The sequence below is a fragment of the Chamaea fasciata genome, unplaced genomic scaffold (genome assembly GCF_029207755.1).
Source record: "Chamaea fasciata isolate MVZ Bird 193981 ecotype frontalis unplaced genomic scaffold, bChaFas1.0.hap1 SCAF_17, whole genome shotgun sequence".
In the NCBI taxonomy this organism is placed as follows: Eukaryota; Metazoa; Chordata; class Aves; order Passeriformes; family Sylviidae; genus Chamaea; species Chamaea fasciata.
This window is the reverse complement of record NW_027094102.1, coordinates 8,826,861-8,848,760: the sequence shown is the minus strand read 5'-3', so window position 1 is coordinate 8,848,760 and position 21,900 is coordinate 8,826,861. Positions and strand designations below refer to the sequence as shown.

General features: G+C 53.1%; 1 protein-coding gene across 1 annotated transcript in view; it reads left to right on the top strand.

The window, feature by feature from the left end:
* The window catches only part of JPH2 (junctophilin 2), a 31,648-nt gene that overhangs the window by 6,537 nt on the left and 3,211 nt on the right, over positions 1 to 21,900 (top strand). Inside the window, exons 2-5 of the mRNA XM_066198755.1 lie at positions 1,398 to 2,181; positions 16,225 to 16,343; positions 19,712 to 20,487; positions 21,595 to 21,692. Coding sequence (XP_066054852.1) covers positions 1,398 to 2,181; positions 16,225 to 16,343; positions 19,712 to 20,487; positions 21,595 to 21,675 — 1,760 coding nt within the window. The 3' untranslated portion in view covers positions 21,676 to 21,692. The remainder of the gene's footprint in view (positions 1 to 1,397; positions 2,182 to 16,224; positions 16,344 to 19,711; positions 20,488 to 21,594; positions 21,693 to 21,900) is intronic.

The window sequence follows — 21,900 nt, the reverse complement described above, 5'->3', positions numbered from 1 at the left end:
GCCTGCTCTCCCAAAATCATCTGTTTTCTGGTAGATCACTGCTCTTTGCAAACCAGGTTTAGGACAGATGTGTGCGAAAATACCCCCAGCACGGCTGACCCTTCACTTACAGGAAGCAGCACCTGGAAGAGTAAAGGAATAGAGTGGCCTTTCCAAAAGTGTTTGTGCCCCAGGCTGAGGGAGCTGCTGGCAGCCTCTGTTCCACAGGGTGCTGGTCTGGGGTGGCCCATTCCAGGTCGTGTAATGACAGGAGCAGAGCGGAATGCTGCCTTTGTTTTGAGTGGTTTGCTGGTTTCTGAGGCAACTGTATCTATAGACTGATGAGTGCCAGACTGGGAAGATGGCTCATCCCCCAGGCTCATCCCATCCCAATCCACAGTGCTCAGGGATGCTCTGATCTTCCCTGTGCTGGTGTGGTGGGTGCTGTGGCTGAAGGCTGCCTGCTGCCCCACCAGCCCCCTGCCCTTCCCCGAAGCTCTTCTTGTGGGGCCTCTGATGCAGCCAATTTAAGTCTCTTGACATCCTGGTGAGAAATGTCAGAGTGGGGGTCTCCACTCTGCTGGAGCCTGCAAATGTGCTCACCTTTGGGATCAGGGGGTCTGGAGAGGAGCAGTGTCCCAGTCCTTCAAGGTGTCACTGCCAAACTCCTGCTGGTTCTTAGCAGGGTCCTGTACCCAAGGTGCAGCCCTGGCCATGGTGAACACGATCCTTTCTGTGTCTCCCATCATATGACATATGATGTCTGCCTTCTTGAGCTGGGTCTGGAGGAATGTGGTGGGGTGGTGCTTGCTGGGGCAGAGCTGAAGGAACCCCACACAGAACTGCTTCTCTCCTCCCTTTTTTGCCCATCTCTTGCTTTGTGCAGTGTGGCACAAGCCTTGATCTTAGGAACTCAGAGAAGCCGTATGTCAGCCACAAGGAGATGTGGCTTCAGGTACCAGGAGAGTCAGTGGACATGTGGGATCCTGACTCAGGGGTCTAGAGCTCGTCCTGGCAGCCTGCAAGTGACAGACTGCAGAACAGGCTGGAAGGGACTGTCACCAAGCCAAGCAGAGATGTGCCACTGCAGCTCACAAGCCCGCTGGGGTTGCTGCCACCCTCTGCACAGCCCAAACTCCACCCCTGGGGGCTGCCTCCCGCTCCCTTCTCTGGATGATAATCCAGATCCTGTACAGTGAGTGGCTTTGGATTTGCAGAGTGTCCCCAGGTGCCTCAGTCTGTTTGCACCGAGCTCCACCTGCCAGCAGAGGCTCTTGTGCTGGTGTCCTCTGCTCCCTAGGCACTGATGCTTTAGCATGCGGGTGGAGTTGGGCTCAGTGTGACACCACAGCTCACCTCCCTTGGCTCTCCCCGGGCCCAAGCTGCCTTTTTCACGCTGCCCGTCTTGTCTCCCGCAGGCACGTACCAGGGCCAGTTCACCAACGGCATGCGGCACGGCTACGGCGTGCGGCAGAGCGTGCCCTATGGCATGGCCTCCGTGGTGCGCTCCCCGCTGCGCACCTCGCTGTCCTCCCTGCGCAGCGAGCACAGCAATGGCACCCTGCCGCAGCAGGACTCGCCCGCCGCCAACGCCGAGAGCCTGCCGCTGTCGCCCACCATCACCCGCGGCGGCTTCGCCCTCAGCCTCTACGCGGACGCCGAGGCCGGCAAGCCCAAGAAAGGGGGGCTCTTCCGCAGGGGCTCCTTGCTGGGCAAGTTGAAGAAGTCCGAGTCCAAGTCGTCCCTGGCCAGCCAGAAGAGCCGCGTCAGCTTCCTCAAGAGCGAGAGCGGGATCAGCTCGGCCGCCAGCGATGCCACCTCCACTGTCAGCCTGGGCGAGGGCGCCGAGGGCGAGGAGTACACCCCCTTCGAGTCCGACATCGACGCCACCACCACGGAGACCTACATGGGCGAGTGGAAGAACGACAAACGCGCCGGCTTCGGCGTCAGCGAGCGCTCCAGCGGGCTCAAGTACGAGGGCGAGTGGCTGGACAACCTGCGGCACGGCTACGGCTGCACCACGCTGCCCGACGGCAAGAAGGAGGAGGGCAAGTACCGCCACAACGTGCTGGTCAAGGGCATGAAGAAGCGTGTGCTGCCCCTCAAGAGCGCCAAGATCCGGCAGAAGGTGGACAGGAGCGTGGAGGGGGCTCAGAGAGCCGCGGCCATCGCCCGGCAGAAGTCAGAGATTGCGGCATCCAGGTGGGTGCTCGGAGCTCCAGCATGCAGGTTCCCGTGGTGACGGTGCCCATCCCATGTGTTCAGGAGCTGTCCTTCTTCTCATTCCATCTCCTGCCCCCCTGCAGCCCTGGTGCAGAAGGAAGGTGCTGGACAGCAGGAATTGTTAACAGCCATGGCTCTCAGCAGGGTGGGAAGCATCCTAGTGTTGTGCCAGGCTTTCAGAGCCACTGGGCATCGATGGGGCAGCATGAGAAACAGAGGGTTTGATGGTGACAAATCTGGCTCACTTATGAGCAGCCAGACATGTCCCAGACAAACTGGGGCTGCAGCAGAACACCATTGGGCCCTGGAGGCCCCAGTGTGGCTTTGGGGGAAGTTTGTGGGATGCATTAGAGTTGTCAATTTTAGCAGCTGAGTGTAATTGCTCCACTGCCCCTCCTGGGATGGAGGAGAGAGGAAATAAGAGTAGCTTCAGGGTCTTCAGAGGGCAGGGGAAATTCTCCTCCGCCAGTACACATCCCTGCCTGTGTCCGAGCTGTGTTGGCAGCACACTCCTCCTGCAGCATTCCTGCCAGTCTCAGAGCCAGCCTGGCAGAGAACAGAGATCTGGGAGGCAGGGTTGGAGCCTTCACTCCTCTTCCTGAGGGAAAAGTGGTTGTAACAGTCCTTGAGGTTTCACCTGACCTAACCAAGAAAACCTCACCCTTCACAGGCTTTGCTCAGCTGCAAGGGACTGGCTGTGACTCCATGGCTGTCCTGTCTCACTCCTTTTAACTCCTGTTTAATTTTCATTACTTCATTATCAAGCAGAAGGGGGAAATAAATGAGGAGGACACCTATTCCCAAACCCTATTCCACTCCCTGGAGAACCCCCCCACTTTACTCTCCTGGTAGCCATTTCTTCTCCAAACTTTGGTGGAGAGCTTGATTGATTTTTTTAACAAAACCCAGTTGCCTCAGGGACTGGCGGAGAAAACCCAGCAGGATTGCAAGTGAAGCTCCATGCAGGGCCAGCTAGGATAAAAATAACAGGCTGGGGTGGCGTGGGGCCCTGGATCCTTCTGGCAGGGCAGGCTCAGCCCGACACCGGCTTTGCCGTGCCCGGGAAAAGCGTGTGGCCACGGCGTGAATAAGGAGGCTGGAGCTGCAAACACTGCTCCCCGAGAGCTTGGCTGGTTTACACAAACCTCTTTTTATTATACACTATTTACACTTTGGATCAAAAGCGGCTCTGCAGTGTTTTCAGTCAGGGGCTGGAATGTGCCCGCTGCCCTGGCGAGGGACTGCATCCCTCCCCAGTGCAGGGAATAATTTCCTATTAAGGAAACCTTGGAGCTGGAGGAAATAAGATGTGGAAGCTGGTTTCCTCCAGGGAGTTCTCAGCCAGCAGACCCTGCAGTGGTGTGTGGCTGCTGTGCAGGGACAGGATTGTTGTGCTCGCTGGCAGTGTGGAACGTGAGTCCTCTTCCTGCAGCACAGCTTCCAGCTGAGCTGGACCCTCTGGGAGAGGGGAATTCAGGCTGCCTGTCCTGTAAACTATAACTCAGCATTTCCATCAGTGTTTATTCCTGGTGTATTTGATCAGGGCCGAGCTACTCTCTCTACCTGATGCCTTTTGTAAACCTGACTCGTGCTCTCCTCCCTCCTTCTTTCACCTCAGATTTGGGGTAGAGAGTAAATCTACGTGATTTTTCTTGGAGAAGGTCCTTAGTTTAAACCCCAGCTCTGCCACCAGATTTTGCTTTGGCCTTGAACCTTGCCTCAGTTTCCACACCCAGGGCAGAGTAATTGCAGGCAGATTGTGAAAATGGATTATTACAGTTTATAGAAGGACTGCACTGTCATTAGCATTAGCATTGCCTGGGGGCAATGTGAGGTGGAGCTTTCTAGATGGAGCATTTATATTTCTCCTCAGATGGCAGTGTGTCTCTTACAAAAAAAAATGCCTCTGAGGCTACACCCATCCTTTCCTGGGGGAAGAGATGACATTTCTGTATGTAAGATTATTACTAGGCACTAATTATCAGGACACAGCAGGTGGGCTGTGCAAATTCCCAGCTACCTCTGCACACCTGTGCTGTTGTACAGGGATGTTTGAGTTTCATTTGCTTGTGGCACTCGGGGGAGCCCCTTGCAGAACTAAACTGCTGTAACATCCAGCCTCCTGTTGTCTGGGGGTGAAATGCCAGGAGAAGGCCAGATTTCTCCCTTTTGCACCATAAAAGGCTCTTTAGGGATAGAAATTCCAAGGAAAACAAGCCCAAGCCCTGGAAGCTGCCTGGCCCGGTTGCACCACAAGAATCCCAGGCACGTGCTGAGCTCTGGGGTGCACAGCCAGGGGCTGTCAGCAGCACTGAGGGGTGCCCTGTCTGTGGGCTTTGGGCAGGAGAGCAGTGACAGCCAGGGATGATGAGCAGGGCAGTCAGCAAACCTCCCCTGTCCCATGCTCTGCTCCAAGGGTGTCTGAGGCACCAGGCTGCCTCACGGCTCCTGTCACACCTGCTGTTTCACTTTGGGTGTTCCAGCCAGGGCTGTGGGCAGAGCCAGCTACTGCCTGTCCCACTGCCTGTGCTGCCCCAGCAGCGCTGCCCTGGCCTCCTCAGCTCCCTCCTGAATCCTCCTGGCTTGCAATCCAGCTGCTTTCCCAGTTGTGCAAGAAGCTGAGGACATCATCTCAGTATCAGCTGAGAGAACTGCTTTGTTTTTCAGTATTTCAGTGGAAATCGTTTGTCATGTTTCCTGAGCAGCCCATCCAGGTCAGCCAGCTTCACCCCATGCAAAGCCCATTGGTGCTGCTTGGGTAAAAACCTTGGGCACGTCTCTCAGCAGCTCTGGGGATCAGCTGGAGGGATGGAGTTGATGGAAGCTGGAGTGTGAATCCCCACCCAGGCAGCTCTCACTCAGGAGAAAAGTCACCTTGGAATACAGCCTCTATGGCAGCTGGCAGACACGGCTTTAGTGCTGCCCAGGGGCAGCCAGGATGGATGTGGGGTTAACACACTTAACACACACCATGTGTTCATTAGCCCTGCACTGTACTGCTGTGCTCCAGGACTTGTTCTGCTGTGATCCCAAAGGACTCCTATCAGAGCTGGGACACGGCTGTTCCTGCAGTGCCAGGTGAAGGCACCTGCTGTGTCCCTCCAACCTCCCCCTTCCCACCCTCCATCCTGACTGAGGACTCCTTTGAAAAAAAGTTGGTGTGGATGGGAAGCACAGGGAGAGCCTGGGATCACAGCTGGGGCTTCACTTCCCGGGAGCTGAAGTAGATAAACTGGCTGGAGGACTGTGAGGAGGGGATGGATAACTGCCACCAGGCCATGAGTGAGCTGGTTCAAAGCCATGCTGAGGTGTGAAGCAGTTGCCCTGCAGCTTTCTGGGGACGTGGGCTGGTACAGATTAGGGTGCTTTGTACCCTGGGTACTTGATTCTCCTTGTGCCTGGGGAGCAGCATGTGTTTGCCTGCCAGATGGGGAGAATGGTCCTAGAGGATACAAGGAGAAGCAGCATGAAAATGGGCAGCTTTCATCTCTTCAGACCAGATGAAAATAAAAGAAAATAAAGAGGAAATGCAGCACTGTCTGCAGGGGGAACCTTTGATTTTTTGTAACCTGTGTGCTCAGTAGCTGGGCAGTTTTACTGGGGTTTTCCTTCTCTCTGGTGCTTTTTAAGGACAAAATGAGTGTAAATGCTGCAAATCCCACCTCTGTCCTATTGCAGCAGTATCTGACGTGGTCTGCTTCTGCGCATGGTTGTACTTCCCAGTGACTTGGACCAAAATCAATGGAGGGACTTGGCCATGTGTCCTGCAAGGCACGGGTCTGGCCAAGCTCCGAGATCCATTCAAGGGCACACATCCTGGCAGGAGCACCTCAGATACATCTGCTGGATGTCACGGGATCAACAGGACAGCAAGATATTTGAGGCTGTAATGGCTGCTGTGCTTCACCAGTTCGTCCTCATGTGCTGGCCCTGTAGCCCCTGTGTGGTTTATACCTGCAGAGTACGAGTGAACACATTTTGGATTTATTTTTGTTTTAATGTAATATCAGTAGATATCTGTAGAAATTTCTAGATTGTGTTCTGAAGTGTGGGGCATCAATTCCTGATTCAGTGGGGTTTGCTCTTAGGGTGAGCCTGGGCACTGTGGAAGCACAACAGAGCTCCAGTACCAGGCATTACATTGACGTGGCTTCCCCACCACCAACACACGGGCATTGCTCACGGTGTGAACTGCTGCCCGGTTTTGAAGCCTAAGTTGGTTTTCTATCCATACCCATGACTTTGGGGCACATCTCCGCTCTCCCTTCAAATAACAAGAGCACTTGACGGCTCCTGTATCACTTTCCAAGCCTCTTCTGCCTGGCTGCATTCCCGGCAGCGCTGCTGCTGTCTCCCTGTGCTCAGCATTTCCAGGCTGCGTGGCTGGGCAGCAGCGAGCGTCTCCTTGGGGAACGCGGCTGTGTGGTGCAAATGACGTCCCAAAATCGCTGGAGTCAGCAGAGGCTCCTGACTAAATAAGGGCAGGCAGAGCAGGGCTTTATCAGCGTGGCCTGAGGGTGACAGCTGAGAGCCAGGGCTGGGGCAGCCCACGCCGCTGGGGCTCGGCTGCGTGCTCCCACTGGGAAGGTGCTTTATTTGGCACAGCTCTGCCCTTGTCCCCACTGCTCTTGGGGGTTTAAGCTGGTGATGGGGAAAGTGGGCAACCAAAGGGACAACTTCCTGAGGCACCTCTTTGGTGAGGCATGGTTTGTGTCCAGTGCAGCGTTGGGCTGGTGGCCACGGTGGCCTTGGCGCTCCTGGGGCTGACAGCACAGCTCAGCTTCCCCTGAGGCCAGATTTCAGACCTGGGATTTTAGGTCTGTTGAATCAGACTTGGGGTTTGTTCTGAAAAAGCAAAAGAATTTTTTTTTAAATGTGCTTTTAGCCAGAGGCACAGGCATTAGACACCTCAGGAGTTCAGCACATTCCCACACCTTTAGGTCTAAAGGAGGAGGGCAGGATGCTCACGGTCACCCTGTGAGAGTGGGCAGCAGCAGCCGTGGCTCAGGACAGCCCCTGCCAGCACAGGAGGGAGCAGCTGATCCTCCTGCGCCCTCCCAGCCTCTGCTCCAGGACTCCACACCTCCCGGTGTGATGTATGGGTCTGTAATTAGGAGGCAGCAGCAGGCAGGAGATGCCAGAGCTTTTCCCAGCCCCGGGTGGGTTATTGGCTGCTATTTGCCAGGAAGGGACACAACAGTTGGGAACAGCATTTCTGCAGCTGTCTGATCAGACACCAAAGATCACAGATGTTACAGCCTGAGCTCTCATGAGCCTTAAAAGACAAGTGCAGGGGGGCCAAGGACTACCCCTCACCTCCCCATGGGGTGCAGTGGAAGGGTCACTCCTAGCAAGGTACAACCACACCTGGATGCCATGGAGTGGCCTGAGCTGAGCACAGCTCCTTGATGGCTGGGTATTCTGGCTGCTCCAGGAATTCTGGCTGCCTCACACCCCCCTAATGGGAATGTGCATCCTGCTGCTTCCAAGGACAGGGTTCAGAGAGTCAGTGTGCACATGGACAGGGAGAAACAAGAGCAGCCACATGGCTCCCTGCTATAGCTGAGTGCCAGGACACAGCATTGAGGGGAGACTCCTCAGTCCTGCTGTCCCAGTAAAGATGTTTCTCACAGAGCTTGGTGTGTTTTTTATGAAGAGGATAATCCTGTTTCATCACCCTTGGTAAATAGAAACCCAGTTGCTGGCATCTATTTCTGCACCAGCCGAAGCCCAGGGCTGGGACTCTCCCACTTTCTGTGTGGCACAGCAGTCTCCAGCTCTGCAGAAATATTGCTGTTTTCAAACCTCTGCCTAATCCTCATTCTACCCATCCACTGGAGCCATGCAGGGAGAGGGCTGTAGGGTTTGGGGGAGCTCTTCGCTGTTCCTGATCCAGTGTGGCCATGGGGACAGCAAGCCCCAGTGCTGGGGTCCAGAGCCAGGATCAGACACCTACCCCAGCTGTGGGACACCCACAGTGTGTCCCCCCACAAAAGGGGACTGTGTGAGGCTTTGTGGGCTGGAAGGATTCAGTGTCATTGGGTGAGTGATGGTGTGATGCCTTCACCCCCATCTTCCAGCCCTCTCCCAGAACAGCCTCATCCAGGCTGGCTGCAGTTCCAGCACTGACACATTTTTGGCCCACCATGCTCCTTACACGGGATGTGCTCTGACTCTGGAGGAGGTGCACGCCTTTATCTGTTTTCCACCCACCTCACATGAATTTCCTCAGACGCTTTCATGCCTTATTAGGGTAGGAGGGAACATGCACTTTCAGGAGCTCCAAGGAGAAGGCATCTGCTGGACAGCACACAGCGTTCTCCAGGGCTTCCTGGGTTATCAGGGGTGAGGCAAGTGAGGCTCTGTCTTGCAGGGATCCCCTCAAGAGCAGCAGAGATGGGATGGCAGGATGTCAGCCCTAGGGATGGGTACAATTCAGATAGCCAGCCAGGCAGGGAAAGTGGAATTAATGGGCTGTTCATTCCTACTCTCTGGGAAATCCTTATCTCAACAGTTTACAAACACAGAAAGGGAAAAATGAAGTGTGACTTTAATCTGCAGAAATGACTGTGGAAAATGATAGCATCTCATTCAATTGATCTGCTGCTGCATGGAACAAGAGGGCTCTGACTCCCATCCAAATGCTTGGAATCAGCTGGCAGGGAGCTGGGCTTTGAAATCGTTGAATTCAATCATGCTTTGCTCAGAGGTTATCATCATTTCAGTGGAATGTGAAAGAGCCTTATCTTGAAAAAGAAATAATATTTCAGTAAAACGTCCAATTTAAATAGAAAGGCTGTGATACAGAAACCCTCCCTTCTCCTGGAGGTGGGGCATTTTCTTCAGCTTATTCTGGTGCTGAGACAGAGCCCTTTGGCTTTCTCAGTCTAAGTTTTTTCATTTTGCTCCTGCAAAGCCTGACGATTCTTCAGTGAGGGCTGGCAGGGACCTGGTGTCCCATCTGCCTGGTTCTCAGTAGCCTTGGGTACAGGTGCATGGGAGCTGCAGGCACTGAAGCGTCGAACGTGGGCTAGGTGCCCTTCCAGCTCCCTCTCTTCTTTTTCTTTGGACCTCAGATTTGTGAACATCAACTCAAGTGACCTACAGGACTGGAAGAAAAAGGCTCCTACTTTAAATTTTGATAAGTAATTGGGGTTTGGGGAAAATGCACTATTTTAAGAAATACGCCTTCATTTTTGAAAAAAAAAATCCACTTTTGTTTTTTTTTGACTGAGGAAAAGAACCCACAAAACAGGTGCAGCAGTTCCTCACTCTTTTGGTTTGGATTGCTGAAATCTGAAAAACATTTGATTTACAAGTTGCTAAAACTTTTGGTTGAAAAAACCAATAATCTTAAGAGTGAAAACACAGACTTTCTGACCAATTTAAATGCTGGTGGATCTGGCAATCTGGTAAAACACACTCCTGTTATGGATGCTGTCTGTTTGGCAGAGCCTGGGACTGGGCAGGAGCTCCTGGGTCAGGCAGGCTTCCTCAAAACAAATGTCTGCTACATCCCTGGTCTTTCTTGGAAGTGGGAATTCCAAGGGCAGGGCAGGGAGCAGCCCCTGCTTGCTCAGTGCTGGTACAGGCAGGGAGGCAGGAGCACACAAGGGATGGAAGGGCTGAAGGACCCTGGTTGCATATGTTCTGTAAAGATGTTTTGATGCACTAGTCAGTGGGATAAGCCAGCTCCTTTCATCTTGCAGCACTCCCTAATTAAATCAGGGTCCCCAGGGCATTTCCTGAGCCCCTTTGGCAATGATGTCCTGGAAGCTGGAATAAATCACTGGCATTTGGGAATAGCCCCAAGGCTGTGCTGCTCTGAGGGACCTGCTCCTGCTCCTCGGGGCTCCACTCAATCTGCACCTGGAGCAGCAGAGTGGCCCTGAAAACCAGGGGGAGAAGGAGAGGGTCCAGCTGGCAGCTGCAAATCCCCCTTTTCCCAAAAATATCTCTGTGGATGCTCTGACAGGCTGCTCCCAGCCTGGCTGTGCTGGCAGGACAGGCTCCAGCAGGGCCAGGAGCTGTCTGTCCTGCCCGTGGTGCAGTGTCCCCAGGCCGTGGTGTCATCCTGGTGCCCACAGCCCTTGGAGCCGGCAGGCTCTGGCTTGCTCTGCTCCTTTTGGAGCAGGCTCTGGGCAGCTGCCGGCTGCATCCTGGGGCTGTGGGGGAAACAGAGAGCAGCTGTGGGCTGTGCCAGCCCCGTGAGCTCCTCACAGCCCGTGGGCTCCTGTACAGGCTGGCACAGCCAGGCCCAGGTGACCTCTGGCCACCCGGTCCCGCTCAGCTCCTGGGGCCCTTGGGCTGGCACAGACTGATGGAGCAGATCCTCCTGTACGTGGGGTTGGGGTGAGTGGGTTGTCATCTTATTGAAGACAGCTGCAGATCTGTCTGCTGAAAGATTAATATCACTTTAGCTGTTCCAAGGGGAAGTATCCCTCAGTGAAAGATGCAAGTGGCTCAGAGCTATTTAGAGCTAAAGATAACATTTCAGTATTTTAAAAATTCACCAACTAATCATAAAGGCTCAGCTCGTTAGGTGGCAGGGAGTTCTGCCAGGCCTGTGCTCCTAAAGCACTGCGCAGAAAACAATGCTTTTCTCTGGGCTGAATGGCCTGGTCATACCCTTTCTGAGGAAGGAAGGAGAAAAGGCCTGATTTATCTAGCCAAGTAGCCTGGGCATGTACAAAGTCCTACCACTTCTGTGTAAGTGCTGGTACTGAGAGGGAAAAGCCTGGGGCACCTCATGAGCTGCTCTGCAAGGTCAGGATGGTTTCTCTTTTTGGCTTTCTCCTTCAATAGTATGGAGGTGTTTTCTTTAGGATGTAAATTATGTTGATTTATGCTTATTTCACAATTTAGATCATACCTTGCAGGTGCAGAGTCTGTATTATAAAGCAGCAAAGGCTCATGCACCCCAGGGGTGTCAGAGTGGAAGTGGAGTGAGTATGTGCATGTGAGTGATGGAGCAAAAAGAGCAAAAGGAACAAGAATGCTCCAGCTGTCTGTCAGGGCAGGACACCCATGGGATGGGATGGATGAGTTTGACTGAGGGCAGGGAAAGTGGCATGAGAGGTGGACTGAAGAGGGATATTCAGTCCTATGGCCTGGTTACAGGCAAATGAGGGCAGCAGAGTTTTGCTGGTATCTGTATGTGTGGAGGCAGAGGGAGAGACACAATGGAGATGGATTGGGACTGAGCAGGAAGAAAGGGATGCTCCAGCTAGAGAGGTGGCACAAGTATGAAGACAGTGTGTCAGAAGGAGAAGCCGGAAAGTTCTGTCCTAGTCAGGATGTAGAATCATAGAATTCTGGAAGGGACCTTTAAACGTCATCCAGTCCCAGCCCCATCTCAGGTGTGTGCTGGTCAGGTCCATGTCCTCTTGCCCCTCACAATGTGAGCACAGAAGGGACTGTGTTGCCATTAACAAAAAAACTTCTTCAGCTTTCCTTTGATCTCTTCTCAGTGCTGCAAACATTCCTGCCAAGACAAACAATTATTTTAAGTTTCTTCAACAAGACAAAATGATTCCTGCTGGATGCTGGAGCAGGGATTTGGCTGGGAGTGGAAAAGCCAGTTTCCAGGAGAGGAGAGTTCAGCAGAAGACTTTTCCTAGAACTGACTCATGAATTACTTTTGCTTAATGGTCTGCTAGACAGCTCCTAATACCAAGGATGGCAAGAATCATAGAATGGGTTGGGTTGAAGGGGCGTTCAGTTGGTCCTTGCTCAGGGTTTGCTGAATCAATGGGAGAAGGGAGACCTTGGAAACGAAGGACAGTGCTGGACAGGTCTGACATTCCCCCAATAAGCAAATGTGAGGGCAGATAGCTGAACTCTTCCCCTATTTCTAGCTGCAAGGTCATTTCTGCATCTTCAGGCACCCCAGCCCTGTCTGGTATTTGCAGTATTCCCTGCTAATTCCAATTTCATTTGCAGTCTAATCCAATGTGGATGTGCAAAACCACATAAACTGTCCAAAGAGACGGGCGTGCTGGCTCGGGTTGGGCCTCACCTGTTAGCACGGTGCTCAGCTGCGGCTCGTGTGTCCATGGGGGATTTGAGCAGCAGTTGGAGGAATGATTCAGGCAGTGTTTCTGGGAGATGGCCAGGAAGGACAGGAGTGGTGCTCTGTCCTGCACTAGTACAAAAACGATTAGAGCATTAGCAGCCACTGTGATCCAGCCAGGAGGCAGTGGCAGCAGAGCTGGGACAGGGGCTGCAGACATTTCCCACATGCCTGCCCTCAACTCGGCTCCGAGCTGCTGCTCCTCCTTGCAAAGAATTCACTGGAGCTATTTTTAACATCACTGCCCGGGGAGATGGCTCAGGGTGCAGTTGGGAAGTGCTCATCCTGGCAGCGCTGCCTCTTGGGACCGGGAGCACCGGTGTGGGTTTGTAAAGGTCCCTCTTTTTGTTTATTTCCTCTAGCTGGATGTGTCTATTGTTCGTGGCTCATTTTCCAGTGCCGCCTTGAAGAGGGTCTTTTGGATTCTGCTGCTGGCTGCTCTGAAGCCCCTGGGTCTGTGTTATGGTTTCCAGCTGAGCTCCTCTATCTCCAGACTTTCTCCTCTGCTGGTTTTTGCAGGGGCTGTTTACTGCAGAGTTACTGGGAGCTGACAACACAACAGCAGTAAATAAAAAAGTGTGGCCCTGATTAAAGTGTGCCTGAATAGCATCAAATTTATCACGGCTGGCATTTCCTTTTTGCGAAAGCTCATTCTGCTTTTTGAGAAGATCTTAACCTTGGAAGGCATTTTTCCTCTTGCATGTTTCACTTCTGAGGTTTGAAAATCACCTTCCTGACACCCTCAAATTCGCCTGGGCTTTTTCTTTCCTTAGTTCCAGCTGCTGGCAGACCCCAGAACGTGGGATGGGACAGGCTGTTGTGCTGCATGCACTGGGTTCTCCCAGAGCGGCTGGCCTTTGTCTCCTGCTTTTCTGCCAGGGCCAAGTTTTGCTCTGTGCTGAGCTCCCAGGCTCTGCCAGCCACGCAGATGAATAATAAATTCAGGGATACTCGAGGCCAGTTAGATGTTATTGTTATGGCTGGACCCTTTCCTCTAGGCTGGGCTTTGTCACAGTGCTACCAAACCCTCAGTGTGGGTTTTTTGACGGGCTGAGAGCAGCACTGCATCCCTTGGTGCGCTGGGGATGTGCGGCTCAACCAGGGAGGGTGAACTTAAGACACCATGACATGTCTTCGAAAGTCAAACGTTCATCACCTGGCTGCTGAAGATAAATGATCTCAGCAAGGGAGGGACACAGCACATGGCATCAGCATCCCTGCTGGGGCCAGGCTGCTGCCCGGGAGAGCAGTGCTCTCCTGGGATACTGACAGGGCCGATGTGTGGTCTGCTGGAGATGCCAGATTTGAAAGTGCAGCTGTATTGACCATAGACCCCCCTAAATCAAACACCTCTGGATATCTTTGCAAGGAGGGGGACAGGAGCAGAGATCAGCTGTGTCCCACAGAGTGAGAGCTGCCGTGGGGCAGTGCAGGATGCCAAAGTTGTACTGCTCAGCTTCTTGTCACCACTTCATGTGTGCAGCCTGGAAGCTGCCCCAGAGTGTCCCTGCTTTCACACCCTTCATTGTAGAGCCCTGCTACCCTTGGGGCCCTGGTGTCTCACAGTGATGGCTCAGCTCCCCATCACCCACAGCATCCTCACTGCGGCCTCTGAAACCCAGGCTGGATCCGCTTGGTCTTGCCATCTCTCCCTCTGCAGGAATTGCAGTCAAATAGCATCCAGCAGCTTCTCAGAAGGAAAGCAAAACTCCAGCAGAAGAAAAGCATGACTGGGAGCTACCTCAGCCTCCAACATCCCCAGGCTGTTCCCTTGTGTTGTCCCCAGGTGCTGGGAGAGAGCTGAGCATCCAGGACTTCTCTGTACCCACTTGGTGACATGTCCAGCTCTCGCCTTACTAGTGACAGCAGACCCCACATCTAGTGCATTTCCAGACTACTTCTTTGAGAGCTACTTTGAGGAAAGCATTTGCCAGGAGCTACCTGGAGCTCCCCCAGCTGGGGCCAGCTGGCTGATTGTCTAGCTGGGAATTGGTCAGGATAGCATCTGCCTGGCTCAGAGAGCAACACCAAGGGAGAATTTTATCTCTCGATGGTGAATCTCATCCTCCAGGAGCAGCAGGACAAAGGCAGGGCCTGGAGCACGTCCTGCCAGGATGAAGAGCTGGATCCTCCCCTCACAAGCCTCTTCCCTGGCGCCGGCGCCAGGCAGGCTGTGTGCCCCAGGCACAGCACACCCAGCCCACTCTGATCCCCCAGGCATGGAGAGCACACACATCCCCCTTGGCCCCTGCCAGATTATAGTGGAATTAATCACGCTGATTATATGCTACCAAAAAAGGAGGTGCTTTCTCTGTTCAGAACTGGCTCAGACCCCCTGCTTGCAAGCAGCAGCCTAAAAATGCTGTTTTCTGCCTCATAGTGTCTCTGGGTTTTTCAGGAGCTGTAATAATTTTGGAGGAAAAGACCAAGAATGACTGCAATCCCAGGCAGCTCAACCTGCAGAGAAAGCAGGGAGATAACGAGTGAGTGTGGGCAGGGAGGTGAATCATGGCTCCAGCAGAGTGGGATGTCATCCCAGGGAGGGACAGGCTGAGCCACAGCAGCTCTGCACCCTCTTCTCTATCACAGGGCCCTCAACAGTGTTTTTGGCCCCTTGTCAAGTCACACTGTTGCCTGTGTCAGTTGGGATTGATGCCCTACTTTTAGTTCTTTCCCTGCAGCTACTCAGAATGGCATATGTGTGTATCTTCTCCCTTGTAAGGGTCTCAGAACAGCATTTCTATCATCTTTTCATTGCACCTGTTGAGTATTCAGACTTCAGCTTGTCTTTTCTGCCTAATGCCTCTCAGTTTAGTGGAAAGGAATCAATCCTTATTTCATGACTAACGGTCCAAAAATTCCTCTGGAGCGTTTTCACTGCAGGAATGAGAACTGCATCTTCCCTCCTTTTTTGTTCTAAAACATAACCAGATACCAACCTGCATCTGGAAAGAGCTCATCAGATATCCTAAGACCCCTTTAATGGTTGTAATTCAGGGTGAATTAGTGTTTGAGGAATGCTAACTGCTTATCACACAAAAATATGTGGATTTGTACACAAAACAGCGAATAAGGGGAGCCTTGGAAAATAGGACAGTGAGAGCATGGAGAAGGCAGCTCTTGGTAAGACCTGGGTGCAACAAAGCAGCTGAATATACTGTGCTTCACCCATCCTTATTTTTAAGGTGCAACGGTGCTGTTTGAAGTCAGCTCCTTCCCAGACTGTGAGCAGCTGGGCTGTAAAGCCAGCTCTGCTTTTAGCAAGAAGATCACAGGGCCCTGAGCATGAGGCATGTGAGGAATATGACAGCCGGCCAGTAAAATAACTCCCATAGCATGTAGCCCTGTGGAGCAAGGAGGAGATGTGCTGGGAAGGAGCAGAGAGGACTCAGAGAGCCAAGCTGAGAGGGAGGCAATTGCTCTGGTGAGATCAGCCTGTCAGGCTGTAGGGAGTAAAGGAGCCCCTGGACAGGGAATGTTGTTTGCTGGAGAGCTACAAGAGAGAAATTTCAGGGAAAACCCATCTTGTGCGCTGAGCAGGGGCACACTGCCCCTGGCAAGGTGCAGCGGCTCAGGGCTGGTGACACACAGAGGAGTGCAGCCACCAATTGTGTGATGCCTTGGTCACTCCTCTGAGCAGCACAGCAATGAGCCCATTCTGCAGTGTCTGCTGCCTCACTGCAGCATGTGAACATGCTCACATTTCAAATGCACCTGCCCTGATCCCTTTGTGCAGCTTTCCACCTTACCCTTGAGCATCTGGGCCCCTTTCATGTTGAAAATCTGCTCTTCTCTCCCTGAGTGTAGGGTTTTGGGTCATGTGGGCAAATTCTGAGTGCTGTTGTGCCAGATGGGCTGATCCAATTCTGGTGCCAGCCAGGGTTTGCTGTGTGAGCTGGGATGACCTTGGCTCAGAGGGTGCTCACTGTTCTCCCCTCTTCTCTCTGCAGGACGGCTCATGCCAAAGCCAAGGCTGAAGGGTCTGAGCAGGCAGCTCAGGCAGCCAACAACGAATCAGGCATAGCCAGAATGATGGCCAGGGAGCTCTCCCCAGACTTCTACCAGCCAGGTAGGATCAGAGGCATCTTCCAAGAGGGGTCTTGCAATTTCCGTGGGGAATCTGTTCAAGTGCTTCACCCTCTTAATAACTCCACAAGTTGCCCTCCTGTCTATCCAAAATCCTCGTTTGCTCAACTGCAGCCAGCCCCTTGCCCTGACTGATTTGCTGTCCTCCTTACACCACTGTTTTACTCACTCTGTTACCATAGCCTGGAGGAAACCCCCTCCAGTTTCTCAGCTTCTCACGTTTTTCCACACAGTGAAGTCCTCAAAACACTAGGCAGGACAGGCAGCAAGCTGGAGACTACCTTCAGCTCTCCTGTAGATACATCCCTCCTGGCTTTTTCTTGGAACAATGTTGCACATTGACTCCCAAACCCATATCCTGTGGGGCCTCAGAACAGTCAGACTCTGCTAATTAGGGGCTGTAATACCCTATAAGAAAGCAGCTAATACAAAATACTAGGTCCCTGATTCTCTGTTCATTTGTTAGCATCACTGCTAATTATTTGGCTGGGAAAACACTTGGGAGGTTCCTTCTGTGAGACCAAGCACTGAGGATTAGTAGATGGGAAGTGTAATATTAGAAGCAGCATTGTGAATGCCATTACTTTTCCCTGGGCTGAGTTAGCTAGAGGTATGCTCTTCCTGGAAAACTTTCCTTTACAGAGAGGGAAAGTAATAACAGAGCAGAAAATAAAATTCCAAGTGCCTACATTTTCATCGTGTCTTTCTTATTATCTGGATTTATTGCCTGGAGTGAGCATGAGGCAAGATCAGAAGGGACTATCACAGCAGTGAAACTGGGGGTAGAAGCCAAAGGTTGACTCGTGGTCAGCAAAACCTGACACCTGCCCCTGCTCTGATTTCGGTGTCTCTGCATCTCCTGTACCACACCTCGGCACAGGGCACACAGTGGGAAATGGGAACAGCTAACAGCTTGTGCCTGGCTGGGGAGAGTCATCCTGACAGTTTTTCCTAAATTCCCTGTACTCTTGCCTTGTCCTGCACCTGTGAGCTGGGGAAATGCCGTGCTGGAGGGCTGCCTCTTCCTCCCCAGCACACAGCGAGGCCCATTGAGCTGGCTTTGAGTGGGGAAACACCAGAGCACCCGGGCATGGGCATGAGCCAGCCCGTGGCACTTCATTTAACAATGGCTAAACGTCCCTTGATCCTCACATAAGCCCCCCAGCTGCCACTCACAGCTCTACATTCACCCTTCGCACACTGGGGTATTTATAGCACAGAGACAAAGGAAACTGGAATTCCTGAGGGGAGGTTTTGGACATCTAGCTAGATTATTTTTTCCACCCATGGCAATTGAATGAGACAATTAAAACAGTCTCTGTAAAACACTTGGGGCAGCCCGACCTCTCCACTCCTGGCTCCTCAGGTGCTGGATCCTCTTGCTGCTGTTAAGTAGGGCCTCACTTGGGTCCTGGCCTCTCTCAGTGGCCTTCTAAGCTCCTGATGCATGTTATTCTTCTATGATTCTTTTAAACCTCTAAATTCCCAAACTGCGCTAGATCTCTTCTCGCATGGTTGCACCATCCAGGAACAAACAGACAGTAGTCCAGCCTTGGATTTTGCTAGGACTGAGAGCTGCTGCTCACACAGCCAGGAGAGCCCAGCAGCGTTTGGTAGCTGTATTTCTCCCTGCTATCCTGGCAGATTGACCAAATTGTGTCTGGCACAGACAATCCAGCTCAGCAAGCCCCATATCTTAAATAACTGTTGAGCCCTGAATTTCAGTTAGGGTATCATCCCTAGTAACTTAGAGAAGGATGTAAGCCAAAACCCTTGCTGAAATGTGCTGGGAGATGAAGGTGGGGAGGTGAGTGCGTGCCCTCCAGGCAGCTGGGGGTTTCTGTGTTGTAAATTATTCAGGAAGAGAAGAAAGCAGCAGGAGAGAGCAAGGAGCCTGGAGCTGCAGGCAGCCTATTTTGAGGAGTCTGAACAACTGTTGAAATGGCTTCCAAATCACTCACTTGCAGCCAGAAATAAATGGCCCTGAATGGGTCACCTGCTGATTGACAGGAGTGTGCAGGCACAGCAGAGCAGCTGAAATCAACGCCCTCCTTTTCCCCACTGCCCCTCCGAGTGGAGGCATTGCCTGCATGGACAGGAGGTAGCAGTGTGCAAATTGTACCGTTGACTTATGGGAGGGAAAGCACCACCAAGCCAAATTTCCCAACCAGACTCAGGTCCTCATCAGTCCATGAGATGGAGGAGATGAGGGCAGGGACCTTAAGGCAGCCAGAGACAGTGTGGCTCCAGGATCTGTGTTGTTCAGGAGCACAGAGCAAGCCCTGTACATCTGCACTCGTCAGCGTCACTGGGGCTCAGCAGAATGAGGCCAGAGCAGGTGCTTTGCTTTCAAAGAAGCTGCTCTGCGACCTCACACTGCACAGGAGGAGCATGATGCTCTTCTTGTTCTCACTTGCTACGAGCATCACAGTGATGTGTGGGGACCCCTCTCCCAGCACGTATCAGCCTGTGGAGCACTGTGGAGGGTTGTTATTCCATAAGATATTCCCAGTTCTTTAGTGATGCATTTTGGTGGGTATCTTCAGTGTCAGGCTCTGTTTGAATTCCCCTGACCCAGGCTGGGCTGCAATTTGGAGTAGGGTTAATAAGAAGGAAAGATTTAATGATAAGTGAAGAAATGAAGTGAGGCAGTGTTGCTAGTATCTCACAAGTCAGTGTGTGAGATGAGGCCAAAATGAAATCTCAAGCCCTAAGCCACCTTTTGTGATGGTGCCAGGTAATTTTGCTGCTGTTGTGGAGCTTAGGGCAGACAAAGAGGGCTGTATAACTTCCAACCCTGTTCCATATATAAGAAACATATTTTTCCTATCGTGATGGATGGCGTGTAGATCATTTGGGGACCCCGTCTTTCCCAATGACACTGGTCATCCTGTGTATCCTGTGAGGTTACCAATGGTATTTGACACCAAGGAGGCCACACGGAAGAGTTTCCCAGGCATTAAATTAAAAAAAAAAACCCCCAAAGTTCATTGGGAGCTGTATCCTCCTTAGCCCCAGCGTGACCCATCTGTGTGACCACGAGAAGCTGGGCTGCAGATTTTCATTGTTCTCTTTAAAGGTTAAAAGAGAACAATGCAGCTCCTGCCCACTCTTCCCAACTGGACAGCCCACAATAAGGCTTGGAGCCTTCGGGAGTTCCTGGGGGCAATTCCTCCTGGCAGCGGGGTCTGGTTTGGGAGTGTCTCCTCTCCCAGGCTCCAGCCTGGACCCTCGCCCCACGGTCCCCAAACCCAGTGCTGCGGGGGGCACAGCTGCCGAGGCCGCGATGGTGCCGTGGCCCCGGGGCGCCGCGCAGCGACTCCTCCCTCACACGGGCCCTTCTCCCCGCAGGCCCCGAGTACCAGAAGCGGAAGCTGCTGCAGGAGATCATCGAGAACGCGGAGCACGCGGTCAACATGGAGGAGGAGGCGCCGCGGCCCGAGGCCGCGCCGCCGCCGCCCACGCCGCCCGAGAGCCCGCAGCTCCACGAGCAGGAGGAGCCGCGGCCCCGCGCCAGCCCGGCCCCCAGCCCCGCCGCCACCCCTCCCGAGGCCAAGCGGGCCAAGGCGGCCCCCCGGCCGGACGGGGCCCTCCGCTCGGGCAGCCGGGCCGAGGCCAGCGGGAGCCCGGCGCCGTCCGAGGGCGAGGGGCGCCCGGGCTCGCGGGGCCGCGGCCGCCCCGCCGAGCAGATGGAGATCGGGCCGCTGCAGCGCATGGCGCGGGAGCCCGACGTGGAGCTCATCAAGGGCTACCACAGCTACGCCGTGCGGACGTCGCCCGTCACCCCCGCCACGGACTATGAGGAGGAGCAGTTCCCCGAGAATGAGCCGCCCTCCCCGGAGCCCCGGGGGGAGCCCCAGCGCCGGGGGGGCACCCCTGGCCCGCCACAGGGCCGGGAGGAGAAGCCGTCGGCTGCGGCAGAGGCCAAGGCGGAGCCGCCTCGCCCCAAGGAGCCGCCGCGGCGCCCCAGCCCGGAGCGCAGGGCCGGCGGCCGGGCCGAGCCCGCGGCCGACAGGAAGACTGAGGCCAGGGCGCCGGGCCGGGCGGAGCCCAGGGCGGGGGCCAGGCGCGGCCCGGCCCAGGCGGCGGCGGCGGCGGCGGCGCAGAAGGCGGAGGAGTGTGATGAGGTGACGTGGGGCAGCCCTGGGAGCCTCCTGGGAGCCACCTTTGCCTTTCCTTTATTGATCCCCATGAGGTCTGGCAGGATCCCCCGGGCCTGGGGCTGCATTGGGCACCGAGTGGCGCCCAAATTCTCTTTTTAGGGTCACAGAGCCCGCTGGAGGAGAGTGTTGGTATCCCCCTCTCCTGCCGCCTTCCCAGCCTGCCCTGCCTGGATGCTTTGCCTGATATTCATAACCCTCCCGTTCTGACCTCCTCTCTTTACCTGGGCAGATATGCTTTCAGATCATATTTCAAGATTTGTGCAAAACCAGGCGTCTTCCAATTAATTTTATCCACTTTTCTCACCTTCTTTTCCCACCCCATTACTGGCCAACTTGGATGTGAAAGCTGGGGGGAAAAAAACAGGAAAAGCTCAAGTGTGTTTCTCTTTTACCCATTACATTTATTTTTTTTTGCTGTAGGGGCACCTCATGAGCTGAACTGTGGTGTTGAATCACCGGCCAATTTCCCAGGTTTAAAATACAGTCACTGAAACTCAATTTTGCTCTTAGCAAATACAGCTGGAAACCCAGACGTTTTATTAGCCCTCTGAGTCCCATCTTGCAGCCCTTTGGACATGAATGATTCCTATGTGACTTTAGAAAAGCACAGCTTGGAAATAGTTCGGTCTGAAATTACAGCAATCTGACATAGGCTCATCTGTTAGGATTTGGAAATAGATGATCTTCAAGATCCCCTTCCAAACCAAAGCATTCTATGATTCTATGATATTAAAAATGGCAAGTTTACCAACACAGGCAATGTGGATGCAGGAGGGAGTTGGGAGGAGCAGCCTGGCATGGGATCAGCAGTTCAAGTTCTGGTGGTCAGGGTCTCCTTTAATTTAGCTGCAAAAGAAGCCTGATTTAACTTCCTTCAAATGAATTTACAGGGAAGAAGTAGGAATAGGATAGGATAAACATTCCACTAGTTTGAAATTCAGGCTGGCTGTTAAGTGCCAGATTTCAGTGCATTGGGAGGAGATGATTGTGGTAGTTTTGAGCAGCAGAATCAAGCTGTCTCCTCCCCTAGAGCTGTGGTGTGTAATACTTTGCTTTGGTTTCTTCCTTCAGGGACCTAACACAATTGTGATCTGCATGGTCATCTTACTGAACATTGGTCTGGCCATCCTATTTGTACATTTTTTGACATGATGAGCCTCTTGAACAAGGTAAGAAGCAGAATGAGATTTTATCCTCAATTTGTAGATGTCACTGGTTGTTTTAAGGTTGACACTCTTTTCGTGAAATGTCATAAAATTATTGCGTGAAATTATTTCAAAATTTCATAAATTTTCTCAAACTTAAGAACACAGACTGTGTTGGTGGGATACAGTCCCACCATATAGTTTTGCCTTCCCAGTACCATGGGCATGTTTC